Consider the following 14,680-nt stretch of genomic DNA (forward strand, 5'->3'; position numbering starts at 1 on the left):
TGAACTTAGTCTACCGTAAAAAATCAATAGTGTATATAATTTTATGAAACAAGAAGGTGATCAATTTACGAAGTCGGAAAAAAAAGATAAATACCTGATTCACATTAAAAAAAATGTGAAGAAAGAACAACAGCTGTGCGTGAGATGTCACAATCCCAAGGCCAAAGATTTGGCCGACCTCCGTGACGCGATTGGTAGCGTCTCGGCCTTTCATCCGGAGATCCCGGTACGGCATGGCATTTCGACACACGTTACATATCACTCATCTCATTCTCTGAAGCAATACCTAACGGTGAACCCGTAGGTTAACAAAAAAACTCAAAGAGAAAAAGTCGTTGCTAAAAAATTAGCCGAAAATTCGGCGGAGACTTCTTTCTCTACTACAATAAAATATAAAACCTGTGAAATGCCTGTAACAGTACTAGATGACTTTAAGAAGTGTGATAAGACTGACTATAAACCAATTTCACGAAATTTATAAACTGCCATGGTAAAAAAGATGTTGGTGCTTAAAGATGCCATTGGTTTTTCAGCAAAAGAGATGACATTGAGAAAAATAATAAAACAATTGGGCTTTACGTGAAGAAGAAACGAAAATAGCAGTTAGGTTTTCACTGAGCTACATGACAAAAGGTTTAAGCGTATTCAGCATCTTACTGCCATAAAAAAATTAAACAGAAAATGGCCGATAGTGTACCTCAAGAATCGAAGGCCCATTTGCTGTTAGGTAATGAAGCAAATGTTATCCTAAAAGAATAATAGAATGAATTGAATTGCCACTACCATGGCACCATGCATCAAGATTCGTTGTCATCTTGGGTCTGTATTTGGTCTTATAACTCAGACCGTTCACTGATTTTCTTCAAACTTAGTAGATAATTATTACCTTTAGAAAGAAAGAATGCTTTAAATTTCTGCAAAGATTGTAAAACGAGGTATGTTATGGCCGAAATGAGATTTCAAATCTTTGCTGGGGCACATTAGCAAAAACAGATAGGCTAATGATTATACACCCATGTTTCAGGGATTACCACTGTTCCCGACACAATTTTTTTGGATAATCGATAACAGATAGTGAAATTAAATTAAAAAAAGGAACACCTTTATTACGGCTGCTTCAAATAAATTTAAAATGATAAAGGCATAATGCAGAGCACTATAATCGGCCCTTTTCTCTTATTTTATATGTGAAGTTCTTCCAGTTTACATAAAGGGCTGTCAGATTTTTATGTATACAAACATCACTTATTAGTTGCTAAAAAAAACACTAAGAAAAACTATAACACAAACTTTCTTCAACAAATCAAATCAAACCAACTATTGTCAAAATCAGTTGTTACCAGTTATGGTGTAAATTTACATATTCTAGATGTAATACATTAAATAGAACATTTAGTGTGTCTGTTTCTACCTCTCAAACTAATTGAAGTATCTTAATTTAAAGTTTTGCTTGTCGCTGTGGATTCATTACTTAAACATGTTTAAAAATAAGAGAAATATCTTATGCTTTTGCTTCAAACTTTACAGTCTAGTTACAATTTAATGATTTTTAGAAGATTTATTTTGGTTATGTACAATCCATTTGCTCCTAAGATGAAATCTTGAGTAAATTAGCAGAATATATAAATTAAAAAATGTGTTCTTAGGAGTATGGTGAGTGTGCATACAGGATCTAACGTGTTAAGTTATTTGGTCGAAGATTTTAACAGTACTTCCCCTTATAATAATTATTTATAAATTATTAGCTCTCTTCCATGACCTAATCTGCGTAAATGAAATAATATCCAGGCACCACAATTACATGTTGTTAATTTATATATGAGAATTCCATAATATTCAGTTCATAAGCTACATGAAATTGAAGAATTTTTTTTAAAGTTTTAAGTGCAGAGACTTGATGCCAATTTGTATTCTAGGAACAATTCTTGGATGATTCCTGGAAAAGTTCTGTATTATCATTCACTTTAGGCATTTTTATTTATATTTAATATTATCTTTGTTTTGTAATGTAATTTAATTACGTTGTCATACTATCAGTTGTTGTAAACATTAAATACAGAAATCAAAAGATACGTACACTTTTATGTAATATTTAAAATTTAATTTTCTTGTGGATTTGATGTTTCATAACACTGTAAAGTATGACAATAAATTATTATAATAAACTTAAGCTTTCCAAGTATCAAAATGAAAATACTGTTCACCAACAAATTTGTTATTTATATTTTTTTATTATGTTCAAAAAATCATGAATTTTATAATTCATAGAACATAATTTATAATAAAAGTTTATAATTTATAATAAAAGTTCATAGTTTATAATTTATAGAACATTACATAATAAAAAATAAATGTTTTTTAAAAATGAAATGGTTTATGAACTCTGTACACTATTTCATTGTATGAAAAAAAAAACACTGTATTCACTAACTTCTATAATTTTATGCTCTTAGTAGCAGCCGGAGTAGGCCGCCCCTTGAGATTGATTTTGTTAGCTATATTATAAGATATGGATATGTAACGTCCTTCATTAATTATGTAGGGAGCAATATTATACAAAGCAGAACAAAATTTGACATAACTGGTTATAGGTTCAACTATAAGATGATTTAAACATGGAATTCTTCTTCAGAATACCAAGTACTATTTGATGATGCATCGCATAGATGTGTACCATCTCTTAGCCTCACTTCTAGAATCCTCAAGCAGTGATCACATCTGTACAATGAACCTGCTACCAACCCAGTTAGCATTAACATAATAAAAATTTTATTTGGCTTCATAAACAAAATTATACAATGCTTCCCTTTTCTGTCAAAAAAGGTATTTTCATAATTAATGGGTGAATCTACGGGTATTAACAACTCCAATAAAACTTGGTAACTTGGTGATGTGGAAATTGTTACTTTCTTCTCTAAAGTTTTTACGCCTTTTTAGTGCTATGGATAAAGCATTTTCATTTACCTCCTGCTCCACAAATCTTTTCACTGTTCATAACAATGAAAAGAGTCAAACAAAACTATTAACTCATGGATACAATGACTTGCTTAATTATTTGAGATACCGTTACTCACCTATTGTAAAGTGATGCAAATATTATTTTGACATTAATTCCCCACTTTTACCTGAAAAATGAGCAATAGGATGCTCCTTGTCCTCAAAACTGGTTCTGCATTGGTAGGTAATACCCTAAAAATTTTATAAAATCCTTTGTTAAATCGAAATTAAAAAATTAATTTTTTTACAGAAACTTCATCATCTTCAGTACTCAAAGTCAAATCAAGAATGTAATTTCATCATGATTACCATAAAAATCAACTTAACACAAAATTGTTCAAAAAAATTACTTCGGCAGATCATAGAAACTAGACTTTCACAAATTTTATTATTGATGCTAGCTAGTAGATATTCTACAAATGTAATTTGTAACTTACAAAATACCTCTTACGCACAACCAAAGACTTGTATAACAATTAATAAAATTATATCACATCACATCACATTGTGCAAGAAAATTTTACTACTTGTAAAATCACTAAAATTATTAGTTGATAAAATATTGAGCAAAGCGTCCTACTAGCATTTAAATTTTTTTATTCATTAATTTTTAAAAAATCATGTAATTTTTCCCATCATCCTAATAATCTATTTGAGGTAACAACCCTTACTCAAACAGTATAACATACAAAGATTACTCAAATTGTTTTAATTGGTCACCAAGCAGCCAATTTAATAATTGACCTGAAGTTTTTATTAATGCTACTCAATAATAGTTAGTCGCATCTTTCTGTTTATTGCGTGGATAGATAAAACTTGACTCAAGAAAGAAGACAACTTGAACATTAATCAAATCAGAAAGAGATTTAATAGTGATAGTGATACAAAACTAAACAGATTTTAAGAAAAGGGAATTTTCTTGAAAATTTACAAAAAGGATTTTTAGTAAATTTAAAATTCAAACAGGCTATTGGATATCGGTCCAGTATCATTTTTTAACAATAAGTATTTGTTTCAAGTTTGATAAATTATTGTAGCATGTGTGAAAATGCCATGCCTGACCGGGATTCAAACCCGGGACTTCGGGTGAAAGACCAAGATGCTACCACTCGTGCCAAAGAGGCTGGCATTGATAAATTACCTGTTCCTATTTAAAACACACTTTTTTAAAGGGATTGTTTGTTAGAAAACAAACTCATTCATAAAAGAATAACAATTTTATTATTTTACAGGAAGTGGCTTGATCAGAATTTTAGTTTTTCACATTATTGTATTATTTTACTTTGATGAGTGAATGAGATATCTAGTGCAACTTTATTTAACTGAGAACTCCATTTGCAATTTTTTTGTGAAATGACAATGTACTCATTTACATATTATTAATTACAAACAGGTTACTTAACTTAATTTTGGCAACAAAGGGTGTACTGTAATACTGTTGCGTTACTGTCTGGTTTTCTTATCTGCAGTCATAGTTTTCGATTATTTTATATCCACTTGTTTTACACATTTTGTTGGCATTTTTATGCGTAGGCCTACAATGCATTATGCATAGGCATAATGCAAACTGTGTTAATTTTTGTTGTTAATCTACCTGTTAACAATTAATTAAAACGCGTGTTAAAATGCTACATAATGATATGACATTGGGTGAATGAATAAAGCTTCTTGACGAAATAAAAACTTATCCACCTAACTTAAGCCAGCATAAACTATAACTAACCAGTGTACTGAAAAGTGCGATAGCTCATATCGTGCTAAAGGAAGATAAAATACACCAAGAATGGCCGTTAAAAGATTAAGGAACATTTCAGAAAAGAAAACGTGATGGAGAGGACCCACTTGCTTGAAGTAGCTCTGAATAAATGGTTTGCCACTATAATTTGGAAAGTTGTTAGTGTCAGTGGTCCAATGCTTAAAGACAAGGCAGAAGATTTTTAAGAGTGAATGAGATATCTAGTGCAACTTTATTTAATTGAGAACTGCAATTTTGTTTGTGAAATGATAATATACTCATTTACATAGATGTTTCAAAGTAAAGATATTTTGTTAATTATAAACAAACATGTAAAGGTTACTCAGAAATAAAACCAAGCAATTGGTACAATTAAAATTTATTTGGTCTGGCTGGTTAATGATCAGTCAACTCTCCACATAGAAAGATGTTTGACCTCCACTTCATCCTGACACAATTTTACATCTCTGAGAACATTTTGGTAAAACTAGTGCAAGTAATCAAAGCATTTGATGAACCAAGTACAGTAATGCAGTATATTGCATCACACAAAAAAAATTTATACATATAAGATACTGCTAAAATTTGTATTAAAAGTCTCATCTCATAAAAACATTTTAAATTAAGACACCATAAACCAATCTCAACAGAAAATTACGTATATTTTTGTTATTGCATATTAAATCTTCCAAATCTAAATATTTTAGGACATGTTGTAGGGATTACAATCGCTTTTAAAAAAGTTAGTTAAATTAATTAACTTAGTGTTACTAAATTAATTTAACACATATAACAGAACTAAACTGTTTTTCTAGATTTTTAAAGAATAAAGAATTTTGTCTTTTATAAAAATAAACTCAAAATGAGGCAGGCAAATTACATTAAAAGTAAATACATAAACAGTTTTAACATTCTCAAATTTAATTATATGTGGCCAATCACAAGATATATTATTCCCTAACATTAACATAGTTATTGTTTGGGAATAACTATTATTAATATAGTTATTTTCTAAGCTTATTTATTCTTCATCAAGAATAAGAGCTTCAAGAATAAGCCTACTTGTTATTCATCAAGAATAACAAGCTTCCTATTCCATATTTACCAGGAAAAATGAGTAATGAAATGTGGTTTCTGGATGTTTTCTTTACTAAGCCAAATACATTGTTGCAAATCACATACATGTCATGTGATGCTGAACAAGATATTCAAATCTGTGTTTCTTCCATATAGTGCTTTAGATCCAGTAAAACCATAAAAACATCTGGGACAAGTAGTACACAGAAACAAAACTTATATCTTTATTACAAAATAATGCATTTTTTATGCAGATCCCCAAAACCTAATGTAATGAATTTCTTGTTTTTGGGAAAAAGAAAAGAAAGGGGTAAATTGCCTCAACTGCAAATAGGAAAATAATACACTGTACAAAAATAAATATGTAGTCGATAGCCAAAGCATGGGTTTGGCTAACAACAACTACACATTATTTTTTAATAGATTCACATAAATCAGGAAAGAAAAATTACAAGATGACAATGTAGGTATTTTTCTATCATTAATTCACCATATAAGCTTGAAGCGTGTGCTGTAGTGAAAATTTTGTAGCACAGGAAAAATGTCATGTCTAACCAGGATTTGAACCCAGGACCACTGGATGAAGTCTGAGATGCTACCACTCTGCCACAGAGGTCGGCATTTATTTTTAATGATTATAGTAATTTATTCTAAATAACATTAAAAATTTAATAGAATAGTTTTATCCAAATAAATCAAATTTATGTAATTGTGGGCTGACAACTGCAGTATCTGTCACAAAATAATCAATTCGGTTACGTTCCATAATCTTCTAACTCTACTCCACCACAAGATGACAACCGTTCTACTTGGTCACTTCTGGTCCAGTACAGTGACTTAGTTTCCAATTTAGAGATTGCACTACAATCAGAACTTTTGGTAAAGTTGTATTCCGCATAAGCTGAGCCACATACTTCTCTTACAATTAAAAATGTTTCTCTTACATTATAAAAAAAAATTTCATACATAAATTTTTAATTTATCTATATTTACAACAAACGTGTTAACAATATCCGTGCACTATAATAATGAAACAACAAAATCTGAAATGGAATTTTAATAAAATTCTTTAAATTAAAATTATTATTAGGCTCACAACATTTTAAACATTATAGTTTAAATTCATACCAGTAATTTTCAAAAAAATTTTCTTCCTGTTAACACACAGAAAACATTACTGTTGCCATTTAGTTTTACTACAAATATAACATAAATCAATATCCAAGCATAAATCAATATGCAATAGAAGTATTATAAAAAAATTATTTTACAGATTATGAAAATTATAAAATGAAAACACTATTGCAATGATTTAATACTTGCTCTAATGTTTTACATCACATTGCTTTGAAATAATCACAATACATTTTCATAATTATGATACAAAATCAAATATGAAATTTTAATTTTTAGGTACTTTTAAATAAAATTAATATTATTTAAAATGAATTAATACTTACAACATGGATTCCAAAACATTCTAATACCCAAAATATTAATTTATCATTTATACGGCTAATTTGCAACCTACCAAATAACAAATATGTCTTTCTATTAACATGAATAAAATTTATATATATATAAGCTTAATCCAAACAACAAAAAATAACTATAAACTGTTTATATAATTGTTAATAGGTTACTAACATGCACAAACAAAAGAATAAAACTATTTTGCTACGTATATCTTAAATAGTTGTTAAGAAGCATACTTTTTTTTATACGTATTCATTATAATAAAAATTGAATTACCATACTTTAAAATAACCCAACAAATCACAAAACCATATGTTTGTCAATGTTTATCATTTTAATCTATACTATTTATAATCAAAGTATATTCAACAAGCTGTTATTTTCAGTGAATTTCAACCTTAGTTTATAAATACCGAAATAGCCTGAAGAAAATAAATGATTTACAGAGGAACTAATTCATGAAATGACATTATGTTGCAAGTAATGGAGCTTCTGTAACTCCTAAAACTATCAGTAAAGTAGATTATTTATTCATTATGAATGAATAAAAAGATATAAGGTGATAAGTACTGAATAAGGTTTAACCTATAAAAAATCTCAGTAAAAATACTTATATAATTTGCTTGGATGTAAACCAAAGGAAGATAAAAATAATGTTTTACTAATTACAGGAAGAAAAATACTTTCAAGAAATATATAATGATCATTATGTTATTATAACAAATACTGAATAAAAATTATTTGTTTTAAAGAATATTTTTAAATTTAACAAAAATATGAAAAAACTTACAACACATTAACAACTGATTTCAATTTAAAATAATATTAATATAAGTTAATCACAGGCTCGTCACAATGTTTTTAAATTGTCATCATATCAATTATAATAAATTTTAAAAATATAATTAATATTTTTTTATCACATATACATTCTGTTATTATTAATTTATTACATAAATGAAATTTTGTCCAGAAGTACAATCAATTACTTTTATGTTCAATGCTGAAATACTATTATTTTTTAAATAAATAAAACTCTTAAAACAATTCTTAAATTATATTTTTATCAATTTAATTTATTTTCACTGTAAAAGAGCTTAATAATTGTAAAAATTTAATACACTAAAAAAAAGTAATAAATTAATAATAAAAACATGTAATACAGGGAGTGGCACATGAAACATGGCTAACAAGCAATGACAAAAACAAAACAGGGCACTAACTACAATAATTTAATAATTTATGAGAGCAAACTTAATGTAAGTAGCTATCATATAATACAATTACTATATTTAATAGTTCCTGTAAGGAATGCTGTGTCGAATATAATCGAAATCGAATTAAATCGAACTGAACAAATGAATTCTAATGAGTTCTACGAAATACATATATATATATGTATGACAAAGTTAGTTGCATTATTCAATTTTATCAAGAGGCAACATAACCTTTGTCAGACAACTTGATCCTATCTGTAACTTAGTGCAGTCAGATGCTAGGGTGGACATATCACCCCATGTTGTTGAACGTGGTGCAATGCCTAACAGTAATGCTAATTTTGCTGCTAGTGGAGTCTTCTGAATAACTTCCTGTTGATCGTTATCAGGTTGCATCTTAAAAATTAAAAAAATTAAAATTTTAGTGTATGAACATACTATTAAAGCAAAAAAAAAATAAATCAGATATATAAAACTAACCACTAGAAAACATACATTCAATATGAAACTTTGATTGGAAGAACAACCACGAGTTTTAAAAAAACTAAGAATATTAAATAAAAATCAAAAGTTTAAACTAACTAATTTGTATGATGTTTTGCAAGTCTCCAGACATGTAACACAGATTGATTCTGTACCCCTTAGGCAGCTACATCTTTTGTTAATGTAATCAGTATCTGTAGCTAATTATTGTCTGTCAATAACCAGGCCAGAATTTGTTCTTTGGTAGAACCAACAACAGAATGTACACCCAGGTCAGTATCAAGGAACCAATAGCACTGCCAACATAGCATTACTGCCACTGGGTGAACGACTTAGCGGCTCAACTGCAGTTATTTGAGTGGCATTGATACTTCTAGTGCCACTGCTGGTTGTGTAGTTGCTATTCTTGTGTATTGTTATCAGCTGTAAACAGTTCACGGTTCATGCTTCAGTGCAGTATCTTTGCAGTTGTGTTTTTCTAAAATTCCACATTCCATCAAGAAAAGGGTTGCTGTAGTGGAGGCTTCCATGCATTCTTTCAAGAAATGCATAAAATATTCACAGAAACAGAAAATTTTCCAAATGTTAGCAACCCAGAAATGAGTATCATATATGATTTGATTAAAAACTGACATACAACAGGGTTAGTTTCAATCGCAAAATGAAATAGGCAACATTCTGTTAGGACCACTACCAATATTTAAAGAATTTCTGTCGATTTAAAAATCTATATGCTAGTTATAACAATAAAACTGTGTAAAATACACAAATTGCCATAAGATTGTCCCAGTTTAAATGTGAAACTTTACCATGTAACAACTATACAACAATTTAAGAGAACAGCAGGCAAAATATCTTTAAAATTGCGACTAGCTTCTCAAAACAGTGTCGTTAAACAAACATACCACAGACAAACAGACAATAGACCTGATGTATTTCATGTTAGATGAGGATGGTTTCATTCAACTGAGCATGTTAATTTGCACAACATCAAATATTGGACAACTGAAAATCCTCATCAGATGAACATCCACTTCATGATGAGAAAATCAATGAATGGTATCCTGTTTCTGGTAATCATATAATGGGACCAATATATTTTGACCAGACAGTCATTACAAAATCATACAATTTTTTTAAAATGTTATGCTCAGTTAACAGATTATGAAAAAGAGTGTACAGCTTCTTCCAACAAGATGGAGCAACATGCCACACATCAAACGATTCAGTAACATGCATTCATGCAGTCTCAGCAGAGGACATGGCCTCCACACATTTCCCAGATTTCTCTAGTTGTGATTTTTTCCTTTCAAGGGTAGAGTTTATGAATCAGATCGCTACACTATCGATTAACTGAATTTGTATCAGGTGACTCAATATGACTTCACAAAGGTGCATCGCACTCACAAAGTGCATCACAAGGCACTAACTTCCAACATCTTTTGTAAATATATGATAAATATGTAAAGTTTAGCTAATGTAAATACAGAATTTAATTTACGGTTTCTTTTTTACAGTCATTATTAAATTCTACACATCAAAACTGTGTTTCGTCTGTAGCGGTTTGGTTTCAAATCACTCATTCTATATAACTGGTTCAGCCCAGCCTCAAATTATAAACTCACATTGAGTAAGCTACCACTAATCACCTCAGCCACTCTGACAGACTTAAATTTTTTTGTGATATCACAATACAATACTCCTTCCATATTCACAGGCACTTTCAGTACAGAAAAAAAATTAAAATTATGATAAGTACACAAATCTTATATTCTGAAGTTCGCAAAATGGTATGATGTGCTCATCAATTAGGATTAAATGGAAATCAAATAGTCATTTTGTTTTCATTTTATTTATTTTTTGTTAAGAGTTTATGCAGGTGAACTACCAGAAAACAAAACAAAGCCACTGCACTAAGCTAGTAAAATAGATATACAATTAAAATTCTTTATGGTGACCACCTCTGTAGAAGACCAATACTTCTCAGAACATAAATAAATTGTAATACTGACTATGACTGATATATAATATTGATACTGACTAAGAATGGTCTAAGATGAACATTCCCTAACTTGACTAAGACCATCAAATATTCATTAAAGGCAACCACTAAATTATTGTTTTTTTTTTTTTTTTGGTAAAATACTAAATGTTTGTCACAAATTTAATAGTAGATTAGGAGAAAATTTTAATTCTAGTACAAAAACTTTTCAATCATTTACAAAAATAAGACAAGAAAAAGTAAATTTAAATCATATACAAAATTACACTGCTTATCCAATCATTTTTAGTCACATTTGCCCAAAATGTTTACCATAGCCTACTTTATAGAATCCACAATTCTAACATTACAGAGGCAAACAAAAACACTGTTATGTCTTTCACCAGCTAGTCAGTTCCCTGCAGACTTCAGTTCTGACTTTATCATTATTACATTCAGTTGAGTTATATGCATGATCTGTCTCTGTTTAACATTGATTTTTTAGATTTTTTCTTTTAAAATTTTTGTTACTGTACAGTTTTATTTTTAATTTCATTAGTAAAATGCCAGGAAAAAACAGAATCAAAACATTAAATTAAGAAGCACGATTAAAAGTTATTGAAGATGATGGTTGTGGACTGAAAGTTATTGTATTGATGGCTGTGGACTGTCAAAGAAAATTAGCAGAAAAATGCGATTGTGGTGAAATACAAATCCAAAAAATTTTAAAAGGAAAAAGAGTTTAACAGAAAAATGGTTCAAAAATGTTAATATAAATACAGAAAAAGAAAACAATAACCGTAAAAAGAACTGAATGATTTTGGCTTGGTTTGAAGGTGCCCGAGCATGAAAATTACCTATCAGCAGTAAACTTCAACAAGGCAACGCTGCAAGTTACATAACAATTTCAAATCGAGACTTTTACTGGAAGCAGTGGTTGGTTGGAAAAATTTTGCACTGAAACAATAATATTTTACAAAATTTGTGTGGTGAAAGTGAATCTGTCAATGAAAACATAATGACAGTGTGATTACAACAGTTGCCATCATTAATAAAAGATTATGATCTAAAGGACATTTACAACATTGACAAAATGTGAGTTTTTATCAAGCTTTACCAACCAAGTATTTGACATTGAAATATACTAATGCAAGTAGTACTAGAAAAAGTAAAACAGAATAAATGATGTGTGTCATGTTATAAGAGAAAAAGAACCTCAATTAATAATAAACAATTACTATGTTTTTGAAACATCTTGACCAAAAAAATGACAAAATGTCCAAACTGAAAATAGAATGGTACACAAATAATGCTTGGATGATAGGCTCAATTTTCACTGATAGAAAAATTCAATGAAAATTGAAAAAACAAGTCAGAAAAGTGCTACTAATTTTGGACAATGCCCCACGTCACCTGAAGTTATCGTTAAATAACACTTATTTATTGTTTTTACTGCTAAACTGCAAGTAAATTACAACCTTTAGATGTTTGAATAATTTAATTATTTAAACTTCATTATTGCTGTTGAATAATAACTGTTCTTGCAACAGTTATCGACTCAATTCAAAATATAGATGATTAAAAAAATTCCTTTGACATATATAATGGAACATGGAAAGGAAGCATGGATTAGTGTCAATGGAAACAAAGTAAAAAAGGGTTTTAAGAAAGGTGGTATTGATTTTGGGTTACCTGAGGAAGATGAAGAAACTGTAATTTAAAATTAAAATGAAGTCATAGAATTACGTCAGCAGATCGGAATTGTCACTGATGTTCACTTTAATGAAAACGAAGAGATTGAAAATGAAAATGATTGGGAGAAAGAAATTCTGGATAAGCATGCTAATGCTTTTACTTCAAAAGATTAAAAAGAGACTATGATGGAAGATGAAGAAATCCTGGCTGTTCCTTTGGATGATGCTTTAAATTGTGTCAACAAATTAAAACAAAGCTCGTAATCTTCGTAATAATAAAATTGTTGACTTGCTTTATTAAGTTGAAATTGTGTTAGAAAAGGAAGCAATTAAACAAAAGATGAAGTCAAATAGGCAGACTTCACTCCAACAAATACTTCAAGTAATATGCGTTTTTAGAGGTTAGTAAACAAAATATGTGTTAATATTGTACTTTGTATTTATAGTATTTTTCAATACACACTTGTTTAAAACATAAAATTAATTATCCGCTTGTTTACAGTATTTACTTTCATGTTTAACATTTACTTCTGTTTTACAAAAACTATTAATCTGTTCTGAGAACCTGTTTTATTTTATATTTTTTTCCATTATTGTCAACTGAAATATTTAGGTTTGTACAGTAATATGTAAATCAACTGACTAGACTTCTTTAATTTTATGAAAGGAATTTCTTCTGTACTTCCAATTATGTTTTTTTAAATTTAAAAACATTAATTTCCATAAACCTTTAATGAGAATTATTATAGCCACACACCAGCACACCTTTAAGAAATTATTATGGCTACACTAACAATTATGTTCTCCATGGTGACCTCTACAAAAATACCAAAATAGTCTGAAACCAGGGCTGGTCGTCTTACAAAGACTTCACAGTATTATAGAATTGCCATAATTTTTTATATTTAATGCGTTATAATCTGCTATGCTTCTAGAAGTATTTAATAAGAAAGATACTATAGAGTGAACATGTACTGATCTCAATTCATAAAAACAGGTGTCATTAACAACATTGCCAATCACTAAAGAAGAAGCTGCATAATTAACTCTAAAAAATCTCTAGAAGAATAACTTCCATGGCGCCACTCATAATTTTTATTAAGTACTATAATTTTAATATTAAGATATACAAAACACCAGGAGGGATCATCACTGACCATCAGTAACAGTTTATTTTATAATAACCAGAAAATAAATGTACAAAAAAAAGGATAATTATGTGCACAAAATTACTTCATTTTATAAATATTAATAATTAAAATAAATATCAAAAATAATAATAATAAAAATTTAATATACAATAGTCAAAACAATATATATATAGGCTGTTCACCACCGGTCAGGCATTACAAACAAATCAGTTTCAATAGTAACATAGCATATGCGCGCAGTGACATCAACTAACCTTAAATATCATCACAGACAGTCAATCACCAATACTCATCTGACTAATAAAGTCTACTGCTTGTATTACATGGTGAAATATGGAGGCTATTGTTCCAGCTTCCACAGTGATAAGGTATGTAACATCATTTGCTTTTTTGCAAGCAGAAGGAACATCTGCAGCCAAGATCCACTAGGCATAATTTAATTATAACAAAATGAATGATGGTTCTACGAGAGAATATTGGAGGAAATTCAGTGAAGGGTTAAGTTATGTGCATAACGACAAAGGAAAAGGACGACATACTACATTGTGAGTGATGAACTTGTTGAAAAAACTGAATGTGCCATTTGTGATAAACACCGCTTCACAATTAATGAACTTACTGAATATTCTTCTCACATTTCAAGATCCACACTTCTTGGAATTGTTATAGACAGATTGAGTTTTCATTAAGTACTATACACAAAGGATATCGAAACAACTTATAGATAACCATGAAACGAAAACAATGGGTGTTGGACATTGAGAAGTGGTGGGAGAACTCTTAATATAAGGTTTGATGGTAACCAATCATTAAGTCAGTGTGATTAACATTTGTCTTGGGCAACACAGACTTTGCTCTGCCAGCGAGCA

The 14,680-nt window shown here is 29.3% G+C and overlaps 1 protein-coding gene across 2 annotated transcripts in view; it reads right to left on the bottom strand.

The window, feature by feature from the left end:
- Nucleotides 1-6,776: 6,776 nt before the first annotated feature.
- Nucleotides 6,777-14,680, bottom strand: part of LOC142327313 (uncharacterized) — a 48,419-nt gene continuing 40,515 nt past the window's right edge. For both annotated transcript variants that reach the window (XM_075370233.1, XM_075370232.1), the window contains one exon: nucleotides 6,777-8,898. In XM_075370233.1, the coding sequence (XP_075226348.1) occupies nucleotides 8,704-8,898 (195 nt within the window). In that variant the 3' untranslated portion in view covers nucleotides 6,777-8,703. The remainder of the gene's footprint in view (nucleotides 8,899-14,680) is intronic.

This window comes from Lycorma delicatula, chromosome 7 (assembly GCF_047948215.1).
Source record: "Lycorma delicatula isolate Av1 chromosome 7, ASM4794821v1, whole genome shotgun sequence".
NCBI classification, from domain to species: Eukaryota; Metazoa; Arthropoda; class Insecta; order Hemiptera; family Fulgoridae; genus Lycorma; species Lycorma delicatula.